Below are 23032 nucleotides of genomic sequence, written 5' to 3' on the forward strand. Positions count from 1 at the left end.
AACGATCAACTTCAGAGTGCCCTTTCAGATCAGCCTACTCAAGCCCAAAACGGCGACTTGTCAGAGCGTGAAAAGGAGCTGGAACGTATGCGCAAGAGCATGGCTAAGGAATTGGCCGACTTTGAGACCATGAAGAAGGTGCTGATGAGAGATCTCCAAACGCGTTGCGAAAAGGTCGTTGAACTCGAGATGTCTTTGGATGAACCCGCGAGCAATACAACAATGTCTTGAGAGCAAGCAACAACAAGGCTCAGCAAAAGAAGATGGCATTCTTGGAGCGTAATTTGGAGCAACTCACCAATGTGCAAAAGCAGGTAAGAGACAACCACATGTCATCCGTATGCACTCTGGCCATTTGATAATTGACGCTCTCTGGTTTTATTATAGCTTGTTGAGCAAAATTCGTCATTGAAGAAGGAAGTTGCTCTTGCAGAGCGCAAGCTGATTGCTCGTAATGAGCGTATTCAAAGCCTGGAGACTCTCTTGCAAGACGCCCAAGAGAAACTGATCAATCAAAACCAGAAATTCGAAGCACAACTCCAAGCTGTCCGTGAGCGTCTTGAACAAGCTCGCTCTCAAAAATCTCAAAATTCCATGGCATTGAACTTTGGTCGTGTCGCTAAACCTCTTCGTGGTGGTGGAGCTGTTGTTGAGAATGGTGAAAACTCGCCTACTTCACCCACTGAGAAGCGTGATAAGCGTAACTCTTGGATTCCTGGCTTTATGGGATCCAGATAGATTATATAACTATTTTCCCCTTTTTGTATGTCCTTTACCCCTCCTATCGACCCTTTTTACCATACGTATACACAATGCTCATATACCAAACAAATATGCTCCTAGTTCGCCTCTCTTCAACCCAAGGGAGGGAAACAAGTGTCAACGCTACTGCCTTGAATTCCCAACTATTCTACATAAATTCAATTTTATATGTAATTTTCTTGTTTTATTCAATATCAACTGCAAGGTATAATCTCACTTGCTATTATCCTCCAGGGATTCCTGTACAATGTCATGCAAACGATCAACCAATTCAGGCCATCCAGCCAGAGCCTCCATGACGCTGTTTAACCAAGCAATGTCATCAGGCTGCTGTCTGCGAGTAGTGCAAATGAGTCGAGCCAGATTGTTGCCATCCTCATCCTCTTCATCCATCTCGGAGCAGGTCTGAAAGCGAGGTTCATCCAATTCAGTCACTGGACTAGGTGGCATAGCATCTTCCAGGATAGAGTTGCGTCTTACGGTAGCTGTGAGGCGACGCGAGGATGGTGCGATGGACAGCAAGTGCTGTGCTTTGCGAAAGTAACTAGCATGAGTCTGCGGTAATCTTGTTTGGAAATCAGGGTCTTCTCGCAGCTTGATCAAATCCATATCACAGTAATTGCGCGAGCTACGACCCCTGCCTGTTGGGGTTGAAGAGCCTGCTCCAATGTCTTTGATTCTGTCATTTGTGTTTCTCAGATGGTTTGTATCTAGGCCCTCTTCTTGCTCGTCATCCTCGCTATCCAGCAAGTCCCCTAGATGATCGCTCTTTGGCCTGATTCCTGAGCTTCGACTTCAATGTTGGCTTCGTCAACTTCGTCAATTTTGGATTCAACAAAGGTAGGATGAGGCTCAGATTGAATTGAATGATACGATGAGCGACGTCTTCTTCCGCCATTGAAACCACCAGCGGGCGCGTTTTTGTTGTTGGTATTGATGATAGAACTGATCCTCAGTGGCAAACATCTCTTCAGTGACCTTTGGTGCATCTTCAAAAAAAATGCTATCTTGGTCATTGTAATCCGGAGCAGCCCCTAGACTCATGCTTGATAGTCTTCGGCTTCTACGGCGTCCGCCTCCGCCTCCGCCGTTATGGTTGCTGCCTATTGTGTTGATTGAACCAGTGCTTTGAGAGGAAGTCAGTTTGCGTGGTGGTACAAATGATGTCGGTAATGTACTGGTTGTGTAATCTAGTGTAGAGACTGATACTTCATCGTCTTCATAGCCAACGCTTTCCTTGAATTTGGTCAGAAACACAGGATTGTAAGCCAAGAATTGACTGATTTGATTCATCCACGGGCGGTCAGGCAGCTTATCACGAGGTTTATACACAACATCTTGAAAGCGCTGCCAGGCATCTTTACCTTGGGTTTCTGTAATATAGTGCTCAAGAGCTTCATAGAATTGAGCGTTGCAAACAGCCAAACCTCTCATTTCGCTGGGTCTGTCCAGGAGAGCAACAAGAATATCAGAACTGACGGGCTGACCATCAATGTCAATACTACCAGCGGATGAAATGCTGCAATTTCTCAAGTCAGATGCCAAATCTTGGCCCAAGTGTTGCTGTTGATCTTGTTGCTCTTCTTCTTCTTCATTGATGGTGTTGCTTGAATTCAAAAGATTGTGAGTGCTTACATCGATAAAAGCAGAAGACATGATGAAATGTAGATTCCTTTGTGAATAAAGAGTGGGAAGAAAATAGAGTAATATGAGAGAAAAAAGGAAAGGTGACTTTTTGGAATAAAATCACCCTAGTTGTGTTGATATTAAACCTGTTTCCAAAATGGAAAGAAAAACGAGAGCGTTGGGCGTCAAGGTTTGTTTATGCGAATAGCATGATTGGACATTTCATTTTGGATATTCTCACATGGTGCTTTTAAAGAGTGGGAGGGGCATTGTGTTCTCAGCACGATAAGGCAGTGTCAAGATGGATAATGGCATTAGCCAATCCATGTGCAACTCGATTTTGTATATGCATTTGCAATCATTCTTTTGTGCTTCCCATGAAATTCAGTTTTACCCAGATTTTCAGTATTGAGTTTCGAATGGCGAAATGCTGAACGCTTATATTGCTGCTTCCATGATGTCTTGCATCCAAGTGTTCTGTTACACTGTTGGTTTTCAAGCTCATCTATAAATTCCAACGTACAAATAGCATGAAAAAAGTGCCGTCGTGATCAATTAGAGGTATACACAAGCATGCTCCCAAAATCCTGAGCAAAGAAGAGGATCTATATGTCTGAAACTATCAACGATGTTGCAGCCATCATTTTCAATGACTATTCTTGATACAAATTTTAGAAATGTCCTCATCACATACCAAAATGGCTTTTCAACCAATGGCAATAGCCTCTTTGAAACGAATCGATGAAACCCATACTGCCTACATGATATATTGAAATGCTGCAAATCATAATCAGGAAGTTGTGATTACATATATTTTGGTGATGAGCTAGGCTGACTGGTGTTGTCAGATATGAAATTTTCCAAAAAAAGCAAAGAAAGTATTCAGTTTGAGCGACTGTCCTTTTAAATTCATGATCTTCATTGATTTAGCACCCTAATAATCATCATCGTCATCATCAGAAACGCATTTGGGTCAGCCAGCAGCAGCGCCGCCGCCGCCGCCAAAATTGCTTCAAACTCAGCTTATTTTTCTCTGTTCAAGATTCGCCAGATTTTGTCTTTTTTCGACTTCTTTAATGTATTTTTCGAGACTCGACTATACAAGCTGTAATGAACAGCCCGTACTTCCTAATACATTCTTGGAGTGCTTTTTAAGGCGCTTCCAATGATGCCAAGTAAAATAGATGTTTTGACTGAACTTATTGAGCAATTTCAGAAAATATGAAATGAGGTTTTGGGCAAAAATGTATAGATTTTACATATGAAAGATTCCCAAACAAAGTTCCAGGGGGTAGCATTGGATTTAGAGAAACATTTTGAGTTAATATCATAACATAGTAAATGTTCAGTCCTTAGACACTTTACAACCCTAATATCGAACCTGAGTTTCAAGGCATCTGTCAGGCCTGGCTCATATGAGAATAATGATTTTACAATCAATCAACAAAAACCACTGTTAGTTCTACCCTCTTTCCTCTGCTCAATGCTGTCAATGTTTTATTTGAACGACGTCTCAGAGCCTCAGAGATTTCACTACTTACTGCAGACATCTTACGCAGCCCATGAATCGTCAATGTCCAGATTAACGTTATTAAATATAGAATGCAAGACGATGTCATTATGAACGATATAAAATGCAATAAAATATCATTATAAACGATAGCTTTATTGGCCTGCCACCTACTTTTTCATACGCTTCAAGAGCATTTACTACTGTATTGCAGTATGAAAAGGGCATTGAGTTTGCCAGCTGGCCCCACAAGCCAAAATTAATTCAAATCCAGAATCATATAGTTTGCTCCAGATTGGACAAATCATAATAATTTTGGACCCAATTAAGCTATTTTTGCAGATTCGACTAAGTAAAATATGATGATCACCCCATGCTTCCTTAGGCCGGGCGTTTTGCCGTAGCATTTTCGTCCCTCCTTCTTCCTCGCCTTCGCGTAGTCGGTTGCCACTCAACAGCATCCGCTTTTTTTAAAAACTACGCAAAAACCTACCCTCTTCCTCCTCCTCTCTTTCTCCTCTCCAACCTCCTCAATGGCGCTCATTCTGGACACTCGCAATTCCCCTTGCTGCTCGCACGGTCTGGTATCGGGCTATATATGAAAAAATCCCCACCAGAGCCCTCCTACATCTACGCGTTCCTGACAATCACCCTTCTCACCTCTGTACAATCTGCCCTGCCTCTCCCACGGAGGATATCACACATGCTCTGTTCTCCTGTCCTCCAAGTTGCTGGTCTGGCGATACATGTATCACACCTATCTTTCTGCTTCTCCATCAATCTCTGATGTTGATCTGATTCATTTCTTACAACAAACTTTACTCTGTTCTTCCCCTCTTCTTGATCGTGATCCCTCTCTCTCGTTCAATGAACTCTCTATTCCTCAACTATTCGCAACTACTCTTTTGACAATTTGGCAAGCGCATTGGCGCTGGATCTTCGACCGAACCCCGTTCATCGCTGACACCGTTCAACTTCGCCTTGCTCGCTCTCTTGCTCGTTTGGATGCCGAGTTAAATCTTGATTCGTAAGTATTCAGTTTTACCTTTTCGTTCATTCTTCTGTCACCTTTTTTTTTTTTCCAACCCATTTTCCATCCGATCCTTTGTCTCTATATCCAGTCTTTTCTATCCCTCAGCACGACATTTAAAGGACTTTAAATAAAAACTGGAGCTCGTCTCCCCTACAAAAAAAAAAAAAAAAAAAAAAAATGCTTCTTAGGCTAAGGACTTTAAATAAAAACTGGAGCTCGTCTCCCCTACAAAAAAAAAAAAAAAAAAAATGCTTCCTTAGGCTTTCCTGGAGTATTTTTCAAGGTGCATCCAATGGTACCAAGTAAAATAGATGATTTGAATAAACGTATCAAATGATTCATGAAAATATGAAAAGAGGTTTCTGGCCAAAATGTCGAAATTTTACATATCAAAGTCCCACAAAGATGATTTCAGAGGTTGCTTTGGATCGATAGAAACATTTTGATTCAAGATATACCATAGTAAAAGTCTTCATTTTCAAGGTCAAAAATGCGATCGTTTGATTTTCGATGAAAACCATGAGGGGTACATCATGCTTTTTGATCGATTTTTGGCAATGTTTTTCGGATCCCCAAAAAGTTGAGCAAACGTGCCAGGAAGTTGCTGCTACTCGAGTACAATCGTTTAACGCTATTCCGGTGGCTCAGAAAAGCCTACATGTCAAGATCTTAAGGCTTGAAAGCTGTTAGTTTTAGTTGTGTCCATACGTTTGCTTGTAGTTTTATATACAAAATTGCTGGCTAGATTTGCTCTGTACTTTAGTCTACATCTTTAAACCTCATTGAGAAAATGGTTTTTACTACTGTGAGCGAGGGGAACCCTATTTAATTATTACTTGTGCATTAAACAGCAGATGAAGAAAGCGTCAATTTGCATGCTGGTCACTTGAAACCATTTGGAAGAGCATTGTCCCGCATACAATGCCCATATTGCTTGATATTCATCCATACAAACATATCCATTTCCACTGGCAAGCTGTATCTGTTCAAGTGGCGTCATTCCAATGATACCAGGGCATGCTGGGTGCTCTCATTATATGGTTCAATGTCTGGTTTATTGCACAAACTTTGCACAGATGATCTGAATTCTCAGCCAGTATGGCAGCTTTCAAGCCATTGACAAGAGATATATAGAACCATAAGGGAGGGCTATCAAGACATTTGAAAAGTGACAATAGATCAATCCCTGGCTTGATAACGGTTCTAGTGATTCATCTCAATTTTCCAACAAAACTTTTACTATGTCTTGCTTTGCGTGAATAGCATTTGTGTACATCAGTGCCTGTTAAAGCACTACGATATCAGCATTATCGTTAGCGATGTGCTGCTTATCCTAATTAAGAAAATGGAATATACTATGCTGTAAGTGAAGCGATCGAAGTGGACCATTATGATATAGGCTTCAATGCTGGCGTGTTCTAGTAACATAATCAAACTTTTCCCTGGATCTGTGCAATGTTACAATTATTTGAAATTCAAGCAAATGCGTAGTCATCTGTCACATTGCTCACATGGCGCTTTTCATTATTGATCCAGCAAGAAGACCAGATCAGATTAGATCAAATCGAAATGCTTTTGTATATATATAAAAACAATGATAGCATTATTCTACGTGATAGCATCATGAATGAGGTAGCGACGCATTTCATCTTATAGGAGAGAATGTCTGCGCCCTTGTGAAGGCAGTTTCATTCTCACATTTTTCTCCTTCTGTCCATTCTCAGCGTTCTTACATTTCCTTATTTATCAATTGTATTACAAGGGAAAAGCATATAAAACAGCCCCTTTGATCCTATGGATCCCTCTTTCTTCACAATGGCAATTGTATATGAAGCTGTACCTAACAAGGCACCATTACTAGAGGCTCTGCCTGAAGAAATCATCACCCTTATCCTCTCACAATCCTCAATTGATATCAAGGCATTAAGGACATGTATGTCGGTATCCTCAAAATTGCGTCGAATCAGTCTCTATATCCTAGAATATTATCGATTACCAGCCACCCAATTGTCCCTGACGATAGATCAAGAAGGCAAGAGCAAAATGACCACTCGATTTGGATTTAGCCATTTCTGCCCAGTGTCTTTGACCACATTATACACATCCTATCAACCCATGGCAAGACGCTATTATACAGACAAAGCCTATCCAGTCGTCCGCTCAATGGCAATAGACTATGCTAGCTGTGATATTCAATCTTCCTCAGTATCAATCGCGTCATCCACATCAGGTACTTTGGTTGGCAGCTGCTCGTCCTCCTCATCGTCATCATCAATATCCGTTGCTAAGCAACCATGCTACACAAACACGCCTTCTGATTTAGCTTCTGTGTATTACCATGGTAACGCAAAAAAGCTTTCTGCACAGAAAGAAGGCCTTCATATTCTTCAAGTATCACCACATTTAGCCAACCAGAGATTGTCATGGAAATTGGCTTACAGAATCACGGATAAGCGTAAACCTGAATACTATATGTCGCTGATCAGCATCTCTATTGGATTCAAGCATCTGATGAAATTGGACGCTCTAAATCAGGGTGTGGACGTCAATGCGACGACGAGAAAATTACCTTTAAAAAGCATGAATAAAATGAAAAATTGGGTCAATCGACTCGTTTGACATTTGTATTGCCTACAGATTTTCCAAGATACATGCTCGTCCTTTTGATCCAATGCTCTTCATGACAGCAACAATGAGACAAAAGCTACAATGCTATCAATGCTATCGAAGCATGCATGCTTAATGCACAAGCAGTGCTGTAGCCATTGTCGTAAAATCTTCTTGACTTGGACAACCATTGATATATGCTTGCAGCCTTGGTGAAATTTCTAAGCAGGCGGTATTGTCGCAACGCTGGTGAGGGAAAGAGGTGTGCACTGTGCTTGCAAGATCTGGTAAACGATATCTAGATGATAAAAAAAAACGTTAATATGATGTTGAGAATACAACCCTGTCAAGTACACTTACACACTGGAATGATGAGATGGATGGGAACAATTTCTTGGCCAAGGCATTTAATTTCGACTGTACTTGTTCTTGAGCTGCACTCGATGATTGAATGATATTCTCCAAGCAAGTCGTGCAAAATCCCAATTATACTCTCCAATATATCCAGCAAGCTCAATCCTTCTTCGTACAATGATTGGGTATAAGCACATCGCAACAAAGTCGTATTCAGGAACAAGTCGAGCGCTTAGATTATCAAGTACCTTCTTGTCAGGGTGCTTTTGCTCATGCAGTAACTCGAAAATCTCATATTGCACTTGTGCCACTTTGTATTTGCGTTGAAATAGCTTGACATTTCTCTTGGCTGAACCCAGCGGCTTGAGGTAAATATTCACAAGCTTTCTTCAATGCTTGTACGCGTTGTAATAATCCAACTTGGTCTGCTTCAGTCGCTAATTGATAGACAGCATCGGCAGATTTGGCAATTTCATTTCGATGGGCATAGTACAGCTCGAGAAGAATCAGTCGCTGACGAGGATCGAGCGTGCGTGTGTTAATAAAGTCAAAGAGTGTAGGTGCTTGCAAACAGGTTAAGATGTGGTTGTGTTCATTGTTGGTAAGCCATTCGTAAATATGATAATGATAGTCTTGGTTGCTCGTCATTTCCAGTGCACTGGCAATCACATCAATCGCATGTTGCTGGTGTTGTGTGTCAATTGGCTTCCTTGATAATGTGCAGCACAAATGCTTCAAGTTGATCGAGTGTCAACCCTGCTTGTGAATAGCTTGTAAATGCAAGATCGACAGCAGAATGGTGATCTCCCAAGTCGCAGAACTTTTGTGCGAGCGCTTTAATACGAGGAGCATCGCAAATGCCGACCACGCTCTTGAAATGTCCAATAGCTAATGCCAATGCCTGCTTCTTGTCGTTGGCATCTGTATTATTTTGTGCAGCATATAAATTTTCGACACCCTTAAAGTAAATCACTTGTTCTGTGCCCAAGAGGTTGGAGCAATTGCTGTTTAAAAAGTTACCGATAAAGCTGTAGTTGTTGGAAGCATTTGCAAGTTTCGATGTCTTTATAGCCTTGTAAACAATATCCTGGATCAAGTTGGCGCCCTTCACCGTTGTAACGACATCACTAAACTTGCTGACAACCCAGTTTTTGTCAAACCTAGATCTATATATCAGCAGTCAGCTATTTGCAATACACCCTCTTCCATACCTTGCTACAATTTGTTCCCATTCTAAATCATTAGCAAAGCATATCAACGAAATGAATTCCATAGTCTTCAACACAAGATCCATGTCATCCTACAAGTGCTCGTCAATCGTTGTGTTCAATGTGCTTTTCACTGCATAACTTACTGCTGCTGGAATGTCGTATTGTTGATATACATCGGCAAGTGCTCGGAGGCGTTCCTGAACCACCAGAAACTTTTCTTTAGGGACTCTGTCAAGTCTGTTAGATTCGAAGAACTTCATCTCATGCTAGTCTGTACCTACTTTTCATTTTTGATATCGACCGTCCAGATATCCTGAACGATGCGAGCAAAATAGAGCAGCAGGCCTTCTTGTCGTACTGTGCATTGTCGAATAAAGTCAATGACATATGGAGTTTGCTTTGCTGAACAGGCCAACACATGAGCTATATAACCAGTCTCAATGGCACCATAACGCTCTTCAAACTTGTTCAAATGTTCAGGTGAAGGCGATTGCAATGCGTGTTGAAAATAATCTGTAATGTGTTGCTTATTGTAGTGGATGATGCCTCGTTTCGTCAATGCTGAAATCTGGCGATCTGAAGTATCCATAGGCTCTAATGTCGATTTCATGTTGAATCTTGTGTGTCTGGCTTTTCCTCCTTCCATGATAGACCACACTTTGTCGTCCAGCTTTTCATAATAGAAATCCTCCACCAACACAGGCTTTGATTCCTTGACCGATGCGACGCTTGTGTTGGTCAACACAAAGTACTTCTTTTCTGATTTGGCCAAGACAGTAGCAAAAACGCCTTGCTGATAATAAGCCAAGTCAGCATGTTGATCGGTCAAGTTGTTGAATAAAATGGATCCGGGCAAGGGTGGTGCTGGTCGGGTAAATATGAGCTGGATATCTAGACTTTCATTCTGTAAAAACAGTCTGTCGCCGTTGTTTGCAACTGCCATGAGACAAGGCTTTTTGGTATCTTGAACAAGGTGAATTGATTCCAAGTGTTGGCTCTCGTAGCGCTTCAATAACGAGTAGGTGGTGCCACGAATCTGAGCAACATGGATGCTGGAATCTGACAGCAGCATGTACAGCAATTCCCCTGCTTCATCCAATACCAGAGATTTCACACTGGCCACAGGTGGAGATTTGAAGAACATGGTCAAATAGCGCAGTATTGGGTTCATGGTAAGACAGCTAAGACTTCCATTTTTTGGTGTGTTGTCTGTCCATACAAGATGCAATTCGTACAAATGTCCATCATCGCCCTTCATAAAGACTCGTCTTAATTCCTTTGCTGTAACGAAATTTGACATGACAACACCCTCTGAATCCACTGCCACACCCTGCGATAGCTGTATGTTGTCTTGGCCTGGTGAAATGGTGTGGAGGTAGATGTGGTTTCGAGTAGTGACAACCAGCTCGTGGTGTGTTGTGAATGTTGCAATATCGACATGTTCAATGGCTTGGGTGGTGTCGTATCTGAATACTTTAGAATTCTTCTTACTAAAGTCCCATAGAAACAACGATGATCCTCTTGCCAACCAGACATGATTGATAGCTTTTAGAAACCCAAGATTGTAGTCACTGCGAGGCTCTAATGATCAATGTGTTAATATAAACTCGGTTGGTATGTAGTAAGTTTGTGCTCTTACGTTCAATTTGCCTGGCAATTTCCTCTGGAAAGTCTACGTGTGCGCTTTTGTAGAATGCATTTTCGTTGTCTGTACAGTATTGCAAAGGAGTGGACTCTATAGATTTGTGAGTCAATTTCATGCTTAAGCAAATCAAAAGGTGCAGAAGCTTACCTTGCAAATACAGGTCGAAATCCACATGTGTACCATCATTCTGCTTGCAATCATCGACTTTTTGGCTGAATTCAGTGAGTAGTGGGTTTAGTTGAGATGCAAAAGTCTTCTCCATGCTAAAAGTCGTAGTGTTGGTTTGTAGAGTAACCTTGGCCTTTTTGCTCTTGATCAAAGAGGCGCGTTTTATCTCTCAAATTTTTTGAAAAAGGTGACTTTGATATATGCAGAATTGCAACATGAACGGAAGAGGATCTCCTTGCCTGACAACATGGCTCCAATTCTGCGAAGGAGTCATATTCTGCTATGATGTCACCTAAATCTAATGCTATATTGTCAATGTTAGCTCAAAACAAAGCATTGCAGGTGCTATATTGCCGTCTCTGAAGCGTGTATTACCTACAGATGCATTTGTATGATTATCTGGACCTGAATCATCAGTTTTGAGAAGCATCATATATTAGTATATAGGCTAGAGTACATTGGGGAAGAGCCTTTGCGTTAAGCACAATTTGTCTCCACATTAGCGTCCTGTTTAACAATGAGCTCAACCAATTCAAATCTAGTTAACTCGGCTGCTCTAATGGATTAATCGCATACAGTGTACAACACGCAATCAATGCTTAAGAACAAGTGCCTATACTTGAGTGTCAACATCAGATCATGGTGCAGTTTTCTCTGCTGAGGCGCTCGACTAGTATTTGAAGACTCCATTCAAGGTATGGGGCTATCCATTATGTCAAAAAAAAAGAAACTATATTGCTTTGCGCTATAATGAATATATTTAGAGCAGGCCTGATACGGACCATCTTGAAAATTATGGACCACTTATTGACTCCATACTTATGGCACCTGAGCACAATATTAAGTATATTGAATAATACAGAATGCTATACATTTACACTTGTCTCTTTCCATGACGACGCACATGTCATTGTTTTTCATTGTTTATATGTATACGAGTGTTTATGCTTCGGGTGGCTCTCTACTTTCGCTTCGCTTCGGTAAGAACCAACCTGCGCAGCGGCAGCTCGCGCTATCGATTGCCCTTGCGTATCTTGTCAAAATACTGATACTTTCATTTTGACCCTCTACTTACACATGAAAACCCTTCATATTACCTGTGGATCTGATTCTTGTGTGATGCTCCACATCCATATACACGTAACTACTTCGTATACGGGCAAGTGCCATACGTATATTATCCTTTTTAATCAGGAGTGCGCCTAATACAGCAAAATCCGAGTGCATTTGAGCCGCATTTTCTTGCGTTCAATTGCCGTTTTAGATGGTCAGAATAGCCCTAAACGATTGTTCTTATCTAGCATTTACTTGCTAATACCTTTGCTCAACTTTTTGGGGATCAAAAAAACATGAACAAAATTCGACCAAAAAGCATGAGGTACCCCTCATGGTTTTCATCGAAAATCGCACGATCGCGTTTTTCACCTTGAAAATGAAGACTTTTACTATGGTATACGAGCCTTTCAGCACTTCGGGTGGTTTCCTGACCTACGCTTCGCTTCGGTGGAAACCAACCTACGTTCAAACGGCTCGCGCTGCCGCGGGCCTTTGGCTAATATCCCAAAATTAATAGAGCTAAAATGTTAGAAGAGGAACCCTGATTGTTGATTGATATATAATCACTAATCATATGAGTGTTTATGCTTCGGATGGTTCTCACCGAAGCGTAGCGAAGGTAGAGAACCAACCTGCGCAGCGGCAGCTCGTGCTACTGATTGCTCTTGCGTATTTTATCAAAATACTGCTACTTTCATTTTGACCTTCCACTTACACATAGTAACCTTTCATATTATCTGTGGATCTGATTCTTATGTGATGTTCTACATCCATATACACGTAGCTACTTCATATACGGGCAAGCAGCATACTGGTATTCCCAATTTTTAATCCTTAGTGTCCCTAATACAGCAAAATATGAGTGCATTTGAGCTGAATTTTCTTGCGTTCAAGGCCGTTTTAGATCGTCAGAATAGTCCCAAATGGTTGCTTTCATCTGGCAGTTACTTTCTGACACTTTTGCTCGACTTTTTGGGGATCAAAAAAACATGGTCAAAAATCGACCAAAAAGCATGAGGTATCCCTCATGGTTTTCATCGAAAATCAAACGATCGCATTTTTCATCTTGATAATGGAGACTTTTACTATGGTATATCTTGAATCAAAATGTTTCTATCAATCCAAAGCAACCTCTGAAATCATCTTTGTGGGACTTTGATATGTAAAATTTCGACATTTTGGCCATAAACCTCTTTTCATATTTTTACAAATCATTTGGTAAGTGTATTCAAAACATCTATTTTACTTAGTACCATTGGAAGCGCCTTGAAAAGTACTCCAGGAAAGCTTAAGGAAGCATGGGGTGATTATCATACTTCACTTAGTCGAATCTGCAAAAATAGCTCGATCGAGTCCAGAATCATCAAAATTTGTCCAATCTGGAACAGACTATGATTCTGGGTTTAAATTAATTTTGGCTGGTAGGGCCAGCTGGAAAACTCATGACCTTTTTATAAGGCAATACAGTAGTAAATGCCCTTGAAGCGTATAGAAAGTAGGTGGAAGGTCATAGCACTATCGTTTATAATGATATTTTATTGCCTTCTATATCGTTCATAATGATATTTTATTGCATTCTATATTTAATAACGTTAGTCTGGACATTGACAATGCATGGGTTGCATAAAATGTCTGCAGTAAGTAATGAAATATCTGAGGCTCTGAGACGTCGCTCAAATAAAACATTGACAGCATTGAGCAGAGGAAAGAGGGTAGAAATTACAGTGGTTTTTGTTGATTGATTGTAAAATCATTATTCTCATATGAGCCAGGCCAGATAGATGCCTTGAAACTCAGATTCCATATTAGGGTTATAAAGTGCAAAAGTACTGAACATTTATTATGTTATGATATGAGCCAGGCCAGATAGATGCCTTGAAACTCAGATTCCATATTAGGGTTATAAAGTGCAAAAGTACTGAACATTTATTATGTTATGATATGAGCCAGGCCAGATAGATGCCTTGAAACTCAGATTCCATATTAGGGTTATAAAGTGCAAAAGTACTGAACATTTATTATGTTATGATATGAGCCAGGCCAGATAGATGCCTTGAAACTCAGATTCCATATTAGGGTTATAAAGTGCAAAAGTACTGAACATTTATTATGTTATCACCTTTCTTCCGCTTTTCAAATTTTTACATAGTTTGAATCACCACTGTAAGAAAAATCCCTGAAAAAGCGATAGTAACAACAAACATTGCAACTTTGATCAGCATGTCAAACATTGTGATCGATCAAACCACCATCCAGGCTCTCGTCGAGTCGGTGAAAGCCTTACACTCCCGTCTCGACATTTTCGAACGTGCTCAACAAGCCCAGCAAGCCCTGAACGCTCAGTTCCGAGAAGAAGTAAATGATCTTCACTCCATCATCAACAATCTCGAGAAGCTTATCCGCTCTCCTGCACCCGTAACTGCTCAACCCCCCATCGCCGCTATCCCAATTACACCTGTGGTCCCTGCCGCTCAGGCTCAGGCTCAGGCTCAACAACCCCGCAACAACCCACCCCAGTGGAGCCAAGTCCTCAAACGTCCCTCCGCTGCCTCTAACAAGCGCCGCCGCGAACATGCTCTCCGTACACTTCAACCTCCTCAACCTGCCACTGAAAATTCCAACTACACTGTTCTGCACCTCCATCGTGCTCATCGTATGACTCACACCGAATATCGTGCTACCCTCGCTGCCATCGGCATCGATAGCAAACGTATTCTAGATGTCACTTTTCCTGCTCGCAACATCTCCACCATCCTGATCCACACTGCATACAAGGCGGATATACTTCAACTCTTAGCCGCCGGTGAACTGACTGAAGTCCCAGACTTTAACCCGCTTGACCATACACATGTAGCCGATCCCCAATTTGCTGACATGCCTGCTCCCCAACTAACCCGTATTGCTGCCGCCCTTCACACTGACCGATGCATCCGTACTGTGCGCTACATCAAGAAACATACTGTCCCCGGCGTCCTCAAATTTTTCATGGCCCAAAACTGGATACCTCTCGTCACTGCTCAAGATCTCTCTGCTGAACTGCTTCCTCGTCCTGCCAAACGTGCTATGGACCCTCATTCTGCCGTTGGTCAATTGCTCCTTGATCCCGTCTACGCCACCAAGTTACGCTCACGCCAGTTGGTTGATCGTCTAGGCAACGTCGTTGAAACCAATGCAATGGAGATTACTGAGGAATTTTACGATGATCCCAACCACTCAGACACCGATGACTCTCTTGAATGAGTGAATCCTCATCACAGCCTTTAAATCAACGTTCTGCATCCCCTGATAATGTTTATGTCCCCCCGGTATCTGCTCCTCATTCTTCTAACAAACACACTAACTTGATTATTCGTAGTCTCAACTGCCGTAGCCTTGCTAAACCATCAAACGTCCCCAACAGCCAAGCCTTTTGTCGATTCCTACGTCAATCTTATGATCAACAACCACACATCCTCTGCCTTCAAGAAACCCACGCTTCCGATCCCAATACCCAAGCTCGCCTCGACTTACAACTCCAAGCAACATCTTCTATATGGTCATCCCATTGCGGGATAGTAAGTCTTCACCCTAATATTCATATCAATCCCATCTTCGTCTCGGATGATGGTCGAATCATATATTGTACCATTTCCCACACTACTAACCTATTTCCTCCCCTGAAGATCATGAATATCTATGCACCCGTCACTACTCCAGATAGATATATCTTTTATGATCAGTTACTTCAACGCTCCTTCTTCCAAACTCTCGTCACCAACATGAACACGGCGGAAGGTCTACACAACAATCACCTGTCTAATGTCACCGATGCCCCATCTATAGTCGTTGGTGATTTTAATTACAATTTCCGCCAATACCGTCCACCATCTATTGTCAAACCAGCTAGCATTCAATCACAATGGCTATTTCATTCGATGCTCACCCACTACTATCAGGAAAGTACTCATGAATTAATCCACGAACCTCAAGTACCTACCTTTCGTCGCAACACTACGTTCACTACCATCGATTATATGTTCTTGAATCCTCAACTGATGGACTTCCGTACTGACCAGTTTGTCCACTTTGTCCACTCGGACTGGACTGACCATGCGATGCTGTCTACCCAACTAACTTTTGATAATCCAGATCTCGGTAAAGGTCTGTGGCGAGCCAATCCACAATTAGTCCACAACGAATACTTCTGCCAACGCCTGTTCACAAAGCTTGACGATTTCCACACCCTTCTCGCTTCCAATGCTAATGATCTCACTCCACAAGTCATTTGGGATCAAATCAAGGAATTAACTCGACAGGTAGCCAAATCTTGTAGTCGTCGTCAATCGGAATGGCGTCGCCGTCTACTTCGTCGTCTCCAAAGCAAGCGGAACAAGCTGATACGACTCTACAAAACGACTCAAGTACGCAATGATCGCCTTCCCAAGATCGAATCAATGATAGGTAACCTACAACAAGAATTGGCTGATATTCAAGCTTTACGCTCCGGCATCAAATGGCGTGAACACGGGGAGAAATCCGCTGGTTTCCTCAAGCGTCTTACATCCCAGCGATCCCAACAACGAGCCATCCCCACTCTTCAACACCCCATCTCCTCCTCCGATTGTGCGACTACAAAGGACAAACAGGCAGCTGCGGTAGCTTACTACGAACGGCTCTACACTGCGGATATAGTGGACACCGAAGCGATTCGCTACTTTACTAATCAGATTCCTCATACTGACAAAATTCTAGATTCAGACCACCCGTCATTATGTGCTCCATTTACCCTCGATGAATTAGTCGAAGCCGGTACTCGGGCCCCTAAACAATCTAGTCCTGGCATTGACTCCCTACCATATGCCATAATACAATTGCTTTTCACCCACCCACTCACCGCTGCCATTGCTCTCCGTGTTTATTCTGACGCCTTGTCAAACGGCGTATTCCCGCAATCGTGGCAAGAAACTTGTCTGGTCTTGCTCCCTAAGAAAGGTGATCTTGCCTTGTTGCAGAACTGGCGTCCCATTAGTCTTATCTGTTGTGATGCCAAAATCTTCACTCGGCTGTTGAATGCTCGGCTCATGCTCCACTTTGGCACACGATTGACCACCTCACAATCCGGCTTCATGCCCCATCGCTTTATTGGCGAACCAGCCATGACCCTACATTGCGCTCTGTCCCTCGCCACTGCCACCCATTCTACGTCAATCGCCTTGTTGTTAGATCAAGAAAAAGCATATGACCGTGTCAACTTGGAGTACCTCACCGCTGTACTCACAGCTTTTAACATGCCATCTTCTCTAATCTCATCACTGCTTTCTTTGTTTACTAACACGCAGGTACGGGTCAACATCAACGGATTTCTCTCTGAAGCATTTCCAACCCAACGTGGTATGAGACAGGGTGACCCTATCAGTCCTTTGCTTTTCAATATCATCTTCGACCCCTTCCTCCGTGCCATCAACCAACATCAAAACATACTTGGGTTTGACTTTACACGCATTGCAGCCACTAATCCTCGTTTTTCCTCCCCTCTCGCTGACAATGTTCCTCTCGCAGATCCAGTCAAAGTCCTGGCATATGCCGATGACACACTAGTTTTCCTCAACGATCTTAGTGAATTCCACCAACTTCAACAGTTGATAAATAAGTATGCCGCCGCGTCCAATGCCTCTCTCAACTATCACAAGACGCAAGCATTGTCTCTCTCTGGTGTACCGCACGAATCCTGGATTCTCGGCCTTCGCGCGTCTGGTATCTCGTCTTGGCATGACCAGAATGCTACCGCTCCCATCATCTATCTCGGATACCCTATTTGTTCATCTACCGCTCAAAAGAACTCATATTTCGATGCTCTTCTCACTCGTCTCCGGGACTTTTGTCGCCTTCATTCGGTACGCAACCTTACCTTTCGAGGACGGGTTACTGTTCTCAATTCACTCTTGTTCTCTAAAGTGTGGCATATTGCACGCTTGTTTCCTTTTTCGGCTAACGATATTCACAAGCTACAACAGCTGGGCGCCTCGTTCGTTAACCAAAATGCCAAACTAACTCGATTCTCTTTCGCTACTCTCTGCCTCCCTCGTTCTCATGGCGGCCTTGGTCTTTTGGATCCTGCTGTGCAGATCAACGCCCTTCAGTGGCGCTGGCTTCATCCACTTTTGCACCCATCCGATCCCACTCCTCCTACCAAGACTTCTCTTCCTTATCTCCGTGTCATCCTCAACTTCTTCCTCGCTACTCCCTCATACCCCACCTACCACTGGTCTCTCCTCTTTCCTGCCTGTAGGCCATCAAGCGCCAGAAAGGTCATCGCTCCTCTCTACAACATTCTTCGCGCCGTAGATACCATTGTTCGTAAGTTTGGTGTCTGTCATGTTTCCTTCAGTACTTGTCTACGCCTGCCATTTTCGACCTTGGTTGAACATAACCTTCCACCCAACCATAGCTTATCGCCTACATTTCGCTCACCAAAGGAAGTGGTAAAACACTACCCCAGAGTGCTTCAACTTACAGGTAATGATGTTTTCATCTTTGATACCACCACTCAAGCTCTTCAACTTCGCACTTCGGTCATTGGCCTACCCCACCAACCCACCAGCTTACGCGCTATCAATTTTCTTCAGGCTCAAAACCTACTGCTCACCAACTTCATTCACTTCAACATGTTGCTCCTTGTCCCTCGTCCAAACATCACACATATCGACCTCTCCACCATCACCAACTATTCCGATAGTATCAGCCTCGTATCCACCCTTCTACTCTCTTTATTGGCAACTTCATTTTCTTTTGAGTCTCATTCATTCCTTTTATCCCTCCCTACTAATCAAGGATTCAAATCCCTCCCCCTTCACACTAACCCTTCCTCTTATTCGTCCCCTTTAGGTGTTGCCAAATGGAAGCAGTTTTGGACTCTCCAGATTCCTTTGAATGCTCGCAATACTTGGTTCCGGATCCTTCATGAAAAAGTTACTACTCGTCAATTATTACATCAACGGCTTCGCGATTCATTTACCCCGTACTGTCCTCACTGTCAGTCTTCGTCATCCACAATCCCCACCATCATCGAAGATACTGAGCACTTCCTCTTTTCCTGTCCTCGAAAATTGGACGTCTGGCGACAAACTCTCTCTCTTTACATCTCACCTCGATTCTCTTACTTTGCGTACGAGGAATACATTGCCATCCTCCACCTTCGCCTCGATATTGACCGCTCATCTCATGAACTTTTTCCTGCATTATCCGTGTTCCAGGTCTTTGCTTGCATCCAACAGGCTATCTGGTCTGCTCATTACCGCCAAGTTTTCCAGCACGTCCCTTTCATCCCGTCTACTGTCATCCACTCCATTCATCGTACTCTCCTCAATTTAGACTCCCAACTTTCCTTCGATACAATTATCTGAGCTTCCCCTTATATCCTCCAGTCTTTATATCCCCTCCCTCTATATTAGGTGACGATTTAAGGACTTTAAATAAAAACAGAAGTGCCTACTTCCTTATAAAAAAAAACATTTATTATGTTATGATATTGAATCAAAATGCTTCTCTCGACCCAAAGCAACTTCTGAATCCACTTTTATGAGGTCTTACTATGCAAAATTTTGACATTTTGGCCAAAACCTCATTTCGTATTTTATAGAATTGTTCAATAAGTTTATTCAAAACGCCTATTACAATTAGCACGATTGGAAGAGCCTTGAAAAGTACTTCAAGAATGTATTAGGAGGTACGGGCTAATTATCACAACTTACATAGTCGAATCTCACGAAATAGTTCAATCAAGTCGAAAAGTCCCAAAGTTTGGTCAATCTGAACAGAAAAGAAAATTCTGAGTTTGAATTAATTTTGCGCTGCTGACTGACCTAAAAGCCTTTTTGATGATGACAATGATGATTGAGATGTTGATTGTATGAGAATCATAAACTTACAGAATTATCGCTTAGCTTGAATACTTTCTTTTGATTTTGTTGGGAATTTTCATACCTGACAGCGTTAATCAGCCTGGGTCACAACCAAAAAAAAAAAGGTAATCGCAGCTTCCTAATTATGATTTGAAGCATTTCAATATGGTATGTAGGCAGTATGCGTTGCATTGATACACTTTCGGGCTTGTCGTTTTTCTTCTTTGCTCAGAATTTATGAGCATGCTTGTACTGTATGAATCAATAAACCTGACGTTGCACTCAAGCGCCGTAAGTATGGAGTCAGTAGGTAAACCACATCAAGCCTGTTTGTTATGAGTCAAAACATAGTTTATTAAATGTTATATCGTTTAGTTTTGTTATCGCATAAGTTTGTATATAGATAGATAGATGAAGTGTAAGCCAACTACCAGATGGAGCACTTGTTGGCAGGATTCATGCCTTGTTCCTTATTGACACACTTGAAAGCTTCAGCGAAATCAGGGCTGTTCTGAACAGCAGCATTGACTCTGACTTTAGCAGGCGAGTGGACATCACCACGGATTCTTTGGACAGCCATTTCAGGACGCATATTAGAACACCAGACACGACCAAAGTTGATAAAGAACAACTGTTCGGGAGACAAGTGATCCAGTTGAGGAAGGATCATGTTTTGATCGGGATTCTGTTGCAAAGATTTGCGCATGGCAGTAAGAGCAGCATGGACACCACCATTGTCAGCCAAGTTTTCGCCGAGAGTCATCTGCAGGTAATAATTAGACTAGGGTACAAGCATGACAACATTTCATAATACCTTTCCATTGACATTGTAAGACGTATTGTTGGGCCCTTGGACGGAGAAGGAGTTGTACTGGTTGATAAAGCATTGACTTCTTGCCTCGAAAGCCTCGGACGTAGTATCTGACCACCAAGTGTTTAATTTGCCATCACCATCGTAAAGACGGCCAGAGTTATCAAAGGCATGCTATGTCGTTTGGGTTAATGTCATCTTATAATAAGTCCATTCTATGCCACTCACTGTAAATTCATGGCCAATAACAGCACCAATACCACCGTAATTGAGATAGCTAGGCAATTCAGAGTGATAGAAAGGCGACTGCAATATACCAGCAGGAATGACAATCTCATTAAAGACGGGAGAATAGTAAGCATTGACTTCATGAGGATCCATGTGCCAGACGGACTTGTCCACCTTTTGACCGATTTGATTCCAATTCTTATTGATGTCCCACAAGAGAGCAGACTTTTGGTTGCCATAAAAGTTGATCACATCAATGTTGATGTCAGCATAGTAGTTGGCCAACGAGTCAGCAGAACGCACGTCTGGAGTCACCACACTATAAGCTTCCTTGTGATTGATCTTGTTGACCTTTTCGACCGCCTTGGCCCGTGTAACAGCATCCAACCAGTCCACTTGATTCAAACGCTCAGACCACGTAGATTGAATGTTGTTGATAAAGGAAGCCACTTGCTCACGTTGGACCTCACCACCAAAGTGTTTCATGACAAAGTAGCGGCCCAGGAGTTGACCAAACGTATTGCTAGTGGCACGGACACAAACACGCGAACGTTCGGGAGGAGCTGTCGTACCACTGGCAATCTTGCTGTTCATGTTGCGGTAGATTTCACGCGTATCCTTGTCGACGTTGCCGACGTTGGCCAAGATGGTCTTGATGGTAAAGAACTCGCGTATGGATTGCGTTGTAGCGCCATCGTCACGATCAGCGCTGTTGATCAACCAGTCAGTCAGTTCCTTCATGAAACGAGGTGTAGAGACGATAACACGGCCAGGCAAAGAGACATCGCTAGGCGTAAAGTGTCTCAAGAGTTGGATCCAGTCAACAATAGGATAGATTTGGTGGAGTTCAGCAATCGACTTGGGATTGTACAGGTCAATTGGATTTTGAAGTTGGTCACTGTACAGAGTTAGTCGGTATATGGGGATTATTTGATTTGAGAGAAACTTACTTTGGCAAGGTCAACTTGGCTAAATGCGACTCAAACTCAATGAATCTATCCACCATGTACTCAATATCCACGTCGTTCAACATCATCAAGTTGTGCTCTCTCATCTTGTCACGACGCAAGTTATCAGTAGCAGTGTCTCCTTGAGGCTGACCCAAGACAGCTTTGATCAAAGAGGTGAGACCAGCTCGATAGCTGTCAATGATTTCAGGCTGCTCATAGTACTCGCGAGAAGGCAGGCCCAAGGAAGGTTGGTCTAAAACGATGACACTCTCATCAGGCGATTGATCGTCAATACCCACGCCATACGAGATCAAGCTTTCAACACCTTGTGTACCGAGATGGATCAATGCGTCTGTGAATTGATGCACATGGTCCGAGGTAAAGCGACTATCGACAAAGTCCTGGTTGTAACCGAGCTTGGAGAGCAGTTGAGAGAGTTCGGGGTAGATGGGAGTAGGGCCTAAGCTATTGATGGTGCCCTCGTCCATGCAGGATCTGTAGTAATCCTTGATCTTGTTAAAGTTATCACGGTCCTTGTCGATTTGCGTATCGTCCAGAATAGAGTTTTCTCGGTTGGGAATGCCTTGAAGAAGGTCCTCATAAGTACCATCCAACATAACAGCAAGGCCATCCAGGTTGGCATTGTGAAGATTGTTGAAACTACCAACAGCTGTTTGAAAGAGAGTGGTAAGTCTATTTATGTATTGATTTGATTCCTACAAAAGCCTTACATGATTCAGAGTCAGGGATTTGGTGATCCTGGATCCAATTTCCACCTGGCAATGGATATTCAAGATGTGAGTTGTGGCGTGATACAACAGCGCTAAAGCAGCTTACATGTATATTGGTAGAAATCACTGCACGGATCAACATTGAGATCCAGATCATGAAGAATGGAATGAGCCGTGTTCTTGCAGACCTGCGTTTCACATGTTGTAGCACCAGCAGGATAGGAGGACACAGACCGAGCAGCCAATAGTTGAGCGGAATGACCCGAGAGTGTATTAGGCAAGATACCGCCAGCCATAGATGATAAGAGAGAGAGAAAAGACGAGAGATGACGGTGAAGGAGGCCAGCCAGGAGGCCCTTATTTATACTGTAGGAAAGAATGCGATTATTCTCAGTGCAAGCAAACATGGAATATAACTGTGTGAGTTTATCCAAAAAGAAACCTAATTTGACAGTTGGAT

General features: G+C 42.6%; 8 protein-coding genes across 8 annotated transcripts; 4 read left to right on the top strand and 4 right to left on the bottom strand.

Annotated features, from left to right (window-relative positions):
- Positions 1-263: 263 nt before the first annotated feature.
- Positions 264-738, top strand: ATC70_000001 (uncharacterized protein; the record flags this gene model as incomplete). The annotated part of the gene is made up of 2 exons (XM_064819423.1): positions 264-314; positions 388-738. The coding sequence occupies 2 exons, from the start codon at positions 264-266 to the stop codon at positions 736-738; spliced, it is 402 nt and encodes a 133-aa protein (XP_064677558.1).
- A 237-nt stretch (positions 739-975) lies between these two features.
- On the bottom strand, positions 976-2418 carry ATC70_000002 (uncharacterized protein; the record flags this gene model as incomplete). The annotated part of the gene is made up of 2 exons (XM_064819424.1): positions 976-1555; positions 1646-2418. The coding sequence occupies 2 exons, from the start codon at positions 2416-2418 to the stop codon at positions 976-978; spliced, it is 1353 nt and encodes a 450-aa protein (XP_064677559.1).
- Positions 2419-6746: 4328 nt separating this feature from the next.
- On the top strand, positions 6747-7550 carry ATC70_000003 (uncharacterized protein; the record flags this gene model as incomplete). The annotated part of the gene is made up of 1 exon (XM_064819425.1): positions 6747-7550. The coding sequence occupies one exon, from the start codon at positions 6747-6749 to the stop codon at positions 7548-7550; it is 804 nt and encodes a 267-aa protein (XP_064677560.1).
- A 633-nt stretch (positions 7551-8183) lies between these two features.
- Positions 8184-8540, bottom strand: ATC70_000004 (uncharacterized protein; the record flags this gene model as incomplete). Its single annotated transcript, XM_064819426.1, has 1 exon — positions 8184-8540. One exon carries the CDS (start codon positions 8538-8540, stop codon positions 8184-8186), a length of 357 nt encoding a protein of 118 aa, XP_064677561.1.
- A 49-nt stretch (positions 8541-8589) lies between these two features.
- On the bottom strand, positions 8590-11010 carry ATC70_000005 (uncharacterized protein; the record flags this gene model as incomplete). Its single annotated transcript, XM_064819427.1, has 6 exons — positions 8590-9052; positions 9104-9192; positions 9247-9331; positions 9385-10684; positions 10743-10838; positions 10896-11010. 6 exons carry the CDS (start codon positions 11008-11010, stop codon positions 8590-8592), a joined length of 2148 nt encoding a protein of 715 aa, XP_064677562.1.
- A 3182-nt stretch (positions 11011-14192) lies between these two features.
- Positions 14193-15212, top strand: ATC70_000006 (uncharacterized protein; the record flags this gene model as incomplete). Its single annotated transcript, XM_064819428.1, has 1 exon — positions 14193-15212. The coding sequence occupies one exon, from the start codon at positions 14193-14195 to the stop codon at positions 15210-15212; it is 1020 nt and encodes a 339-aa protein (XP_064677563.1).
- A 425-nt stretch (positions 15213-15637) lies between these two features.
- Positions 15638-19354, top strand: ATC70_000007 (uncharacterized protein; the record flags this gene model as incomplete). Its single annotated transcript, XM_064819429.1, has 1 exon — positions 15638-19354. The coding sequence occupies one exon, from the start codon at positions 15638-15640 to the stop codon at positions 19352-19354; it is 3717 nt and encodes a 1238-aa protein (XP_064677564.1).
- Positions 19355-20279: 925 nt separating this feature from the next.
- On the bottom strand, positions 20280-22868 carry ATC70_000008 (uncharacterized protein; the record flags this gene model as incomplete). Its single annotated transcript, XM_064819430.1, has 6 exons — positions 20280-20615; positions 20667-20837; positions 20892-21789; positions 21842-22511; positions 22573-22617; positions 22679-22868. The coding sequence occupies 6 exons, from the start codon at positions 22866-22868 to the stop codon at positions 20280-20282; spliced, it is 2310 nt and encodes a 769-aa protein (XP_064677565.1).
- Positions 22869-23032: the final 164 nt, after the last annotated feature.

Source organism: Mucor velutinosus (genome assembly GCF_035048745.1).
Source record: "Mucor velutinosus strain NIH1002 chromosome Unknown tig00000025, whole genome shotgun sequence".
Lineage (NCBI taxonomy): Eukaryota > Fungi > Mucoromycota > Mucoromycetes > Mucorales > Mucoraceae > Mucor > Mucor velutinosus.